The sequence below is a fragment of the Dicentrarchus labrax genome, unplaced genomic scaffold, assembly GCF_905237075.1.
Source record: "Dicentrarchus labrax unplaced genomic scaffold, dlabrax2021, whole genome shotgun sequence".
NCBI classification, from domain to species: Eukaryota; Metazoa; Chordata; class Actinopteri; family Moronidae; genus Dicentrarchus; species Dicentrarchus labrax.
In genome coordinates this window covers 19,382,128-19,392,631 of record NW_026136721.1, presented here as the reverse complement: position 1 = coordinate 19,392,631, position 10,504 = coordinate 19,382,128, and the positions used below count along the sequence as shown (strand labels likewise).

The window sequence follows — 10,504 nt, the reverse complement described above, 5'->3', positions numbered from 1 at the left end:
CGAACATTCGCATCTGTCCATCACTGAGCCGCTGGACCAGTGTCAAGTCAGCCAGAGGAAGCTTTAAGGATACAGGAAACCTTGAGAATCCGCCTCCAAAATAAAAGGACAACATGTTTTTCAAGTGGTTCAGCTTTTCGCACACAGGGGTAATTGTGTTACTGAAATTAATTTAAAAAACGTTTAATCATCAAACAAAATAGAGACACTGTAACAAAAAGATCCTGACCAATACCACACCTACAGATCGACCGTCACAACAAAAAGCAATTAACTTTTGAATTTTTTACCTTATATTGCGAGTAACTGTAAGTGTTAAATGTGTGTTTCGTGGCATTTTTATAAACTACAAATAATGACATGATTTGTGGATTTCTTTTAGGATGATTCCCATTATTGAAGTTCCTTTTTTTCTTTTAGTTTATGTATTTGTGTGGATTATTTTCCATAACACGTTCTCCTCTGATGCAGAACTAATGATTTTGATTTATAAATGAAAATGACACTATTTGACATCATTTGACACCATTATTCGACAAGGCTATTATTTTGAAAATATGAACCGGACGTGTACCACTTCACAAAATCTAACTTGCCCGCTGAGAAGTGAACGAGTACGAGGCAATACGGCTGACTTGCCACACTCGCGCTGGATTCGCTGTGAAGTTAAAACCGTCCACGAAGCTAGCTCTCCTCTCCGCGAGGACAACGCAGATAAAAAAAAAAAAAAAAAAAAAAACACAGATACTTTTATTTACCCACATGTTTGGCCACAGCGCCATTTTTTGTAAAGAAGTAGCATCGGGATATGACTCCACGGTCGACACAACCTGCAGCGGACTTCACCTGAGTGTTTTACCTGACGACGGAATAACGCTTCAAATGACATTTTCTGACACGGGGAAAAGGGAGACTTACTGAATGAAACTTTGTGCCATTTCTTTCCCGGAGGGATAAAGAAGCACCCATGGGCGGCTTGTTCGTTTAAAAATAACCGAGTTGACCGCCGCTGTGGACCGCCGCTGGATGGGACGCAGATAAAAAAAAAATGTTTGGCCACCTCAAGTTCCAGGTTGGGAGGTTAGCAGCAATGTCAGGGGTCGCTCGTTTTGGAAATGAATGATCACTGGCAGCACCGACGGTAAAATAATGGTCAGAAGATGTCTAGTAACGTTCAAACCGTTCAGGTAAGAGACAAAGAGATAACGTTTATTCTGTACCCAGTTTCCCTTTAGCCTCGAGCATTGTGGGTTAGCATTGTTTTTTTTAATTTATATATATATATATATGTGTGTGTGTGTGTGTATCACAAAGCTGATTAGAAAGATGCTTCTCACTGTGAGGAATGGCTGCACTGAGTTGTAAAGCCGTGGCACCATGCACTACTTTGGCATTGTGTGCGTTATGTGGAGGAGCTGAGGTGTGTGTGTGTGTGTGTGTGTGTCTGTATGTGTGTGTGTGTGTGTGTGTGTGTGTGTGTGTGTGTGTGTGTGTGTCTGTGCCACCACAGACACACACCAGATGTTTCTCTGCTAGATGAATTAGATTTAGATCCACATGGATAAAGGGACAACATTGTAAATAAGCCTGTGCTATCAGTCAGCCGAGCGCTAAGTAAGTTTCTTCCTGCATGGATGGCTCTATTATCACTGTGTGAGTGGGCTTTGTTTGTGAAGATATAAAGAGGAAAACATGTTAACCACTTAAACAGTTGATGCTTTACAGTCCATTGAGCCATGCTGTGCTAACCTACTTTATTTGATTTGCCCTGATAGGCATAGAGTAACAGCAGGCTTTAACTCTTCAAATGATTTCCTCTGTTTCTCGTAATTCTGGGAGTTCAGTGGTTCAAAAAAGCTAGAGGTTTTCCTCCAGTGAAGACTACCATTCACCCTTCATCCCACACCCCACACCCCCACCTGCTAATACTGTAGGATTTTCAAAACATTTTCTCCAGTAGGCTGGAGCAATGATGCAGCAGCTGTGCAGCTGTAAAAAAGAAAGTGGTTCCCGGTGATTCACCTGCTATCTACTCAGTAAATCAAGCATGTATTCAAATACACTCAATTAAGCAGCTTTGTGACAATATGCTACACTATTACTGACAACACAGACAATGTGAGCAAGTGATTTGTGTGTGTATTACATCCAGAATAGCCTAGATCTTGTGTCTCAGTAACTGTACTACAAGTAGTAGAGAAGACAGATTTTTAAAAGATTACTTGGGACATTTTGCATCTCTTTAATAGTTTTGACAAGAGACTTGAACCAAGGGCGTTGTGAATATGCATCTTAGATCACTGGAGCACCAGGACACCCCCAGTAGACAGATGTTCAGGTAGTAAGAGGGAACAATAGGTACAAATAATGGGTCCTTACTTTTGAGCAGCAGGAATATTAACTGGCAAGTTTAATTAACTGACAAGAGCTAAAAGCCGAAAAGTTTTAATAACCAAAAAGGCCGCTTGTCAGACTGTAGTCAATGAGAGACTTTAAAATCAACATATTCTGTGTATGAACGCCATTAGATCCGAATCCTTTCCAGAATTTAGGCTAGTTCAGGCACCAGCAAAAGTTTCTTGAAATACACCACAACTAACGGCTACGTCAGGGCTCCTCCACGCCTGGCAGAACTCCTCTCACTTCAAAATCATCTACCTTGAGGCAAAATCTGATAAGTCTATATGTGTGAGGAAGCCAATTAGCTGATAGCAGATCTCTCCTTCTGATCCAATTATAGGGAGCAGAGCATTTACTTTAAGCCTGTTAATTAAAGACTCGTCAGGCAGGACCGGGGCGTAATCCTCTCATATCACCCACCTAACGCCACTTTGGAGAACGGCTAAATGATAACAGAGGAAACGATCGCCCTAGGACACCATCAGGCCAGCTTCTGCACACCAACATTTGCTGAATATTTTTCTTATTTTTCTTATATTTTCTCCTCCTTTCTCTTTCCATCAATCTCCGTGTTGCTTACAAGCATTTCAACCTTTTCTTCTGTACTGCGCGCACACATAAACACACACAGGATTATTAATCCTTCGGTCACACAGAGAGGAATAGATAAAGTGGATTAGAAAACCTAACTGTAAAATCAGCCAATTTACTTCATGTCCTCTGTGTAACCCCTTTAGCTTTCATTCATGTCATTGGGCCCTCTTTAGTTTTCCGTACTATAATAATACAACATGCTGAAGATGAGGTCTGAGTTATGTTATTCGGATTTTCAGCTTCCACCTACTTGGCTTGATGACCAGATGGTAGTATAGTGACTGTATAATCCAAGCTGGTAGAAGTATCTGTGGGTCATGGCGGCATATTCATGACAAATAATCCCTTCATCGTAATGATTGTATGGGATTGGATTCATATCAGTTAACGTATTGCTGCTCTGTGGTCCTCTGACAATGATTGAGCTATTCTAATTAATTCTGCAGTATGCCTGGAACAGATGGGGGTAATATTTCATTATATCATGATATTACAGTATCCTGGGAGAGACAGAGAGGTAAATGAGAAACGATAGTGAATGTGTCAGCTGCTTAGAACCTGGGACTTTAATGTAAATACAGTATGATTATAATTTCCCCATGTTTTCAATGCAAATCAATAAAGAAATGCTACATGCAGGAGTGCCCATTGACATTCTGACACTAATCCTGCTGATCGCAGTGATCATCACATTAAAGTGTTGTCTAATAATCTGTTGCCACACACTAGCAAATGAAGTTGATAATCAGAATTGGGAAGTCTAATTTCAACATGTATTCATACACAAATTACAGTTTGTCTTGTCGCAAGTGTAATCAGTACGGCAATTCATTAGATCCAACTCCAGTTCAGAATGTTATCTGATCACGTTGCCTTCGAAATGTATGGAAAACAAAGATAAATGAGCATTTTAACAGTAATGACTGTATAGCTGCATTATTTTTTTGGATAGCTGTAATCATGTTTGATGCAACCCATTAGATGAGAGCCTTGATGATGATAATTATTCACTGTCAATATGTTCTATGTGTCGTACTCTCAAAGAGCCCCATCCCACCGTCTGTCCTTGAAGCCAGCGCATTCATGACTCGGGACAAGACACATTGGCTCTGTCTTGGAATATAGTCACCCTGGGAGCTTGCCAAACCACCACGCTCTATACTTAACAGATTATTCAACATCATCTCGATCCCTTTGGGTCAATCAGATCACTTCAGCAAATGTTCTTTTAAGTGGCCATTCTTCCTTGCTGTTGATAGGAAGTCATTTCTTAAGGCCTCATCAATAATGAGTGGTTTTGTTCAGAACTTTGCGTGACCGGAGCTACTCACTGTACCATTCTCCGAGCTGCTGTCAGATTTCGCACTGGGACGTGCATTCAAGCAAATAGCTCTTGCTTGGCTTTGAAGAGAAAGAAATAGTTATGAATAATTCATTCATTTGTTATGCTTAGATTCAGTTTCCCAACCTTTGGTGCAGAAGTTAAGGTTAAGTTAAGTTTAAAGGTTACCTGTATAAGGCTTTGATATTTATGTCACAAACGCTCCTTTCCTTTCTTCCGTTTTAAGACATTACCTTTGCTTTAGATGCATTCCTCGTAGCGAATATGGTTGTTGGAACCCTATGTGTTTTTGAGAAATTACAATGCCTTACCCAAACAAATGTACATGATGAGGGGATTTGGAAAAATGGCTTCAGCTGCTAAAATATATAGTATAAGCAATGGAGCCATACCTCGTCACATAAATCTGCCTTTGTACTGCAGTGCTTCTACGAAGTCTTCCAAGAATTCTCTGTTGCGGGGGGGGGGCAGAGCGGCACACATTTTTAAAATGGGACTTGACTTGTTAGTCATGGAGGCTGACTGGCATTTTGTCCAGCGGACGAGAATCACAGATCACACTTTGCCTTCCTAGTTCCCCAAAGAGCCATGGTATCATAAGATAACCTTTGATCCATATACACTGAAGAGAGCAGCTTAACTAGGGCAGGATTTACACGGATACAAAAGACCTGATTTTCAACTCTTTTAAGTGAAAGATCTGATTCTCTCATGGCTGTCTAACAAGAGAGAATCCACACAGAGTCTCATTTTATTTTCCCGTCTGAGGTACGGTAGAGTTTCGAATATCAGATCTGTGCCACAAAGACGGGTGTAGCAGAGGCATATGTTTCAAAGCTCAGATCTGCAAACAGATCAGAGCCCACATCGTGATGTATTTTAAAATGTAAGCACCATATAAGCACCGATTTAATAGATAGGTTCACATTTTTAAATTTTAAAAGCATACGCACATGCCCATATGTAGATTGGAAGAGTTATTGGTGGCTGAAATCATTACCCCTGTCCACACTGTCCATGAAGATACCGACATGACTTGGCTAACCCAGGCTGCTGGAGCCTCTTATTAGCTTTAGCTAAACACAGGACTGTGGATTTTGTTCCTAATCCCTTACATTGTGAATGTCATTATAAAACAACCTCTTCAGGGTTAGCATAGACAGGAGAAACTGCAGCAACTGATAACTCTTTGTATAGGCAGGTGAATATTCTATTAATATAATGTAGACGTATTTGGTAATGCTGCATTCCCATGGATTCATAATTATTAACTTTTCTTTGTTCGTAATGTAACATCCAGCTGTAAATTCTTTTGCAGAGGATGACAAAAAAGTACAAATATTTTAACTTTGGATGGCAATATGTATACCATCAACATTGCCGGTGTTGTGCTCTTGTCCACTAACTCTAGCTCTTGACATCTGGTTTGGAGTCATCCGTCTAGTTGAATCCATGTGCATGCAGCATAACTCAGGGTGACACAGTATACAGTTATTCACACAGTAAACATTGTATTGCATAGCCAATTGTTGACCTAATTTTGTGTGATTCAGACAGAGGTGTGAGTGAGACCAGTCTGCTGTGCCCCATTCGTACATGCACACATTGCTCTCAATGTAAAGACACACTTATCGTTTCTGCTGCTGTGCGATACTGCAGGCATTTAATAAAGTCAAATCAAAGAACCTGACACAGCCAGCTGTGCACAGCAAACAGAACAACAGTACTGCTGTTTCGTTCCAGATACATTCAGTGACACCCGAACAACATTATTGTAAGATTCATACATTAATCTAACACGTTTCAGACCTGTCAGAATAGCTGTATTTTGATGAACATTTCTGTTTGATTATGTTATAGATGCAACACTATACAAAACTTACAAGTAACAAATTTGGTTTGTGATGTTGGAGAGCTCTGTGTGTGCGCATCTGTTAACTAAAGCCTCACAAACTGTGGCATTTGTGCTCTGAACACCTAACAAACCTGACAGTTTGATAAATAATAAAATACAACCGCAAATAACAGAGATGCTGATTCGTACAGGAGTAATATTATCACATGACCTCTGTGTTTGGCAAAACGTGGTCATGGTGGTCATTTGTGGTGGAATGGTTACTTACTAAATACGGACATGGCAGATACACATGGGATTAAAATCACAGACGACCTCCACACTTATCACAAATTGCTAGAGGTCCCCTGGTAATAGTAATCCCCTGCAAATAGGGCTTTGGTTGTCTTTACGCTCTCACCTTAAAAATGTTTTTGGCTGTCTTCTGTCCTCTTCTTGCCTTTTGTTCCCTTCCTCTCTGCGTTCCCTTTGATATTACATAAATAATCACATCCATTTTGCCTGCACTTAGCTTAAACTTCTCAACCTTATTTTGGCAGTTGTCTTAGATGTACGCCAACCGATAACATCAAAACACTAAAATGTTTCAAGTGCCCTTTGGCTTCAAGTTTCTGCTGTTCTGCGTGTGATCGTTGCTCTATTTATGCTCTGCCTTCTGGAAGTACTGCCTGCTCTTTCTTGACTGTCTCTTTGTTTCTCTTCTCACCTCCTCTTTTGCTGCCCTCCACGTTTTCCCTCATCCTCTCATCTCTGTATCTCTATTTTCTCTCCCGCTTTTCTTTCCTCGCCGCCTATCATTCTGTCCTGCAAACCTGTCTTCCGTAATTATTGGCCCGTTCATCTGCCTACATTCTTTTTTTTGTTTTTCAAGCTTCTCACTCTTTATCCACTCTCTTTTCTGCCTCCGAATACCTCACTATGCGCCCCTCTCTCTCTATCCTCATCTTCATATTGCTGCTCACCCAAAACATCTATTTACCTGCCCTTCCCTATAAATATGTCTATCTATCTCAACTCCCTTTTCATTTATTCCCTCTCTCCTCCTCCTGTGTTGCAGGATATTCGTGGTGGGAATTGGCTTCTTCAGCCTGTGCTTTCTAATGACCTCTCTGGGGGGGCAGTTCTCAGCCAAGAGACTGGGGGACTCCCCCTTCACCATCCGCACAGAAGGTACTGACATGTGCCGTGAGTGTGTGAGAATGCATGTGTGTGCGTTTTGTGTGTAAACAGTTCCTTCATGGAGCTGAAATGCTGTAATGTCAGTGCATATTGCTGTGCTATAACTCTCCATGGTCCTACTGGCGCTTCCCTGCTATGTGCCACCTCGTCAAAGCTGCACCACTTGTCACTGGAAACATAAAATGGCCTGGAATGTTTGGATGAGGTAAAGAAATCAAGTAAATGTAAATTCCATTGCAGAACCAAAATGACCAGTGAATTTCATTCACATAACCCTGAGCAGAAAAGCTGCTTTTTCTATAGTTGTAGTCAAGTGGTGAGAGATAAATCAGGATGCTTGTAAAAGAAGATTGATATGGTGGGTGGGACGTGAAGTAGAGAGGCCAGCCAGTAGCTTGAAAGTTATTGGTCTGATCCCCAGCAGTGACAGCAGTGTGGGTGGCTAATATTATATCTGTGGGTTTTACTCCCACTACTTTCAGGGATTCTGCACTTATGGTAGCCCTCTTCTCTCTCTGACACAAGCAGCATATTATGGGGCTGTGTGTGTGTGAGACATACTGTATATGTGAAAATGCATGTGAATATATGTTTGGTGAAATAGCAATTTACAGTAAAAACCCTATAACACAACAACAAGAAAATGAATCCACTTATTAGGGTGGACTGTATATTTAATGACCGGAGAGGAACCATAACAAATCCAGCCTTAAATGCATTTTACAGCTCTCCTGAACCCTCTCCAGATTCTCTGCACCATTATATGAAAGTCCATTAAAGCAAACCTATGTTACTTTTGCTGTTACCACAATTGGAAATTACGGTATGATGACTCATTGAAAAATCCCTGCATTTCCTGAGATTGTCCTGAGTCAGTGGTTGAGAAATTCCCACTAACAAAGACCACAGCATTAATACATACAAATTAGTTTACTGGAATAACAGGTAGGGTTGTGATGGGTTGAATGAGGATATGGTACAGAGGGGTGGCTGGAATCAATGATAGGCCTGGAGGCGTCGAGGAACCCAGGGAGAGACGAGGTCTTGTTCCTGAACTTAGAATTACCTGGAAGTGAAGAATAATACTTTTACAGCCCACAGTAATGTTAAGGTACTTCTCTGTGTGTTCATTTTCCACAGACAAATACTGTAAATAACCCTAACACCCATACATTTCCATATCACTGCACACTGCGCAGCAGTTCCTGTACGTGTGTTGCATGGAAACTGAAGCCTGTGTCCGGCAAAGCCATATCTCACCAGTGAAGTGTCATTAACACATTTGCCGGCCAGCAATATCACGTGACCCGGAGTGAAGGCTGACTGCCGGTGGCAGGGCAGGAGAAAAAGAGAGCGCCATTGTAATCTCCTGCCGTAGAAGGTGCGAAGATTGAAAGTCAGAGGTCATTTTTTGGAGGCCAGACCCTCTTTTAGCACTGCTAGAGTTAAAATAAGCAATGCTACGCTCTGAGGGCGCTTCCACATGTGTGTAGCATGTATGTGGGCACGACAGTAGTTGAGGCATACCATGTGTCAGTTTATGTGGACGTGAAAGCAACTGAAAGACAAAGCAAGTGCTACGTTAAGTGTGAATCAGTCAGGTGATGATGTGTGTCAGTATGTGCAGTAATCAATCAGAGAGAAAGATGAACCAGGGACAATGGAAACAGAAAATAGTGGATTTAGCTAAATGGATAGATGCAGAAGCATATTAAAAATCAGGCACTGTGTGTGTCTGTGTGTGTGTGTGTGTGTGTGTGTGTGTGTGTGTGTGTGAGAGAGAGAGAGAGAGAGAGATAATGGGGGGTCATTTGGGATTACTGTGTTTGTGATAAATTGAGATTACTGTGTTTGTGTGATAAATTAGGATTAGTGTGTATGTGTCAGTGTGTCTTAGTAAAATGTACTTGATTAATCAACTACTCATGCACTGCTGCTTGGGAAGACATCTGGAGCAAGCTCATTAAAAACTGTATAGTGTCCAACCGTGCTTCCCCATAGGAGTTTACTTTGTGTGTGTTTATGTGTCTCTAAATGTATGTGTGTGTATCCCTTTATGTACGTAAAAATGCTTGTCTATGCACAAAAGATTCCCTGTATCTTTATCATCTACAGTATGCCTGGGTACATTTGTTTGCGTGTATGCCCCACTGTTTCACCCTCTTTTCTCCCTTTATGCGTGTCTCTGTGGTCTACCACCTCACACTGTTTCGGCTGCTTTCTCCCTTTGAGTGTGTATGTGTGAGTTTATGTATGTTTGTGATGAGCTGGCAGGAAATTGGCTGTTAAATGGGGCGACAGCAGCAATGTGGGACAAGATTGAGACCAGAGAGACTGAGAGACTGATCCATCTGCTCTCTGCAAATCAGCCCCGCAAAACAACTGGCCCTTTCATTAAGCCTCCACTCGCCACCTGCAGAGCAGCATACACACACACACACACACACACACACACACACACACACACACACACACTTTCACTCTCGCGTTTCATTAAGTACATGTCAATTCTGGCAGACCTTATAAAGAAAGAAAACGTTGCCAAATTAAAAATGTTTGCATAATTCTTGGGTTCTTGTCTTTTCACACAGAGCAGAAAAGCAGAGCTACTTTATCCTGTGGAGGCTTTATCAGTGGTCAGTTTTTTTGACCTGAAGACATTTCACTTTGCTACTTCACTGTGTTTTTCGATTTTTTTCCATAGGCAAAATTAGGCTTTATACCATAACAATGTTTGTGATCATTTAACAGCTGCCAAGAAATTTGGGATTTCTGGTTTGAGAACAGCTAGGGTTAAATGATTGAAAACTGTTTCTAGTTTAAAATCGTATTTGAAAGAGTGCAAGACTCACAATTTTAATTTTAATTCATATAATTAATTAAACGTTTAAGCTGGCGATCACTTTATGCAAATGCCACTGGTAAATTAATTTAGCTGTAGAAAATTAATGTTAGTTCTGTGAGTTTGGGGAAACACCAAATTCTTGGCTTTTTATGCTCTCTCTCTTTGCCTGCCTGTGTTTGTACAATTAAAACGTGGCCAAAGATGGTTTTTCGCAAGCAGAAACACCACTGAAAAAATAAAGAGTGGGTTGTGTCTGTTTGCTGTTCATGAAAGACCAACAGTGGCAGGT

At 41.1% G+C, this 10,504-nt stretch overlaps 1 protein-coding gene across 1 annotated transcript in view; it reads left to right on the top strand.

The window, feature by feature from the left end:
* The first annotated feature begins 613 nt into the window (after window positions 1-613).
* The window catches only part of LOC127354336 (alpha-1,6-mannosylglycoprotein 6-beta-N-acetylglucosaminyltransferase B-like), a 113,893-nt gene continuing 104,002 nt past the window's right edge, over window positions 614-10,504 (top strand). Inside the window, exons 1-2 of the mRNA XM_051384206.1 lie at window positions 614-1,187; window positions 7,249-7,361. Coding sequence (XP_051240166.1) covers window positions 1,120-1,187; window positions 7,249-7,361 — 181 coding nt within the window. The 5' untranslated portion in view covers window positions 614-1,119. The remainder of the gene's footprint in view (window positions 1,188-7,248; window positions 7,362-10,504) is intronic.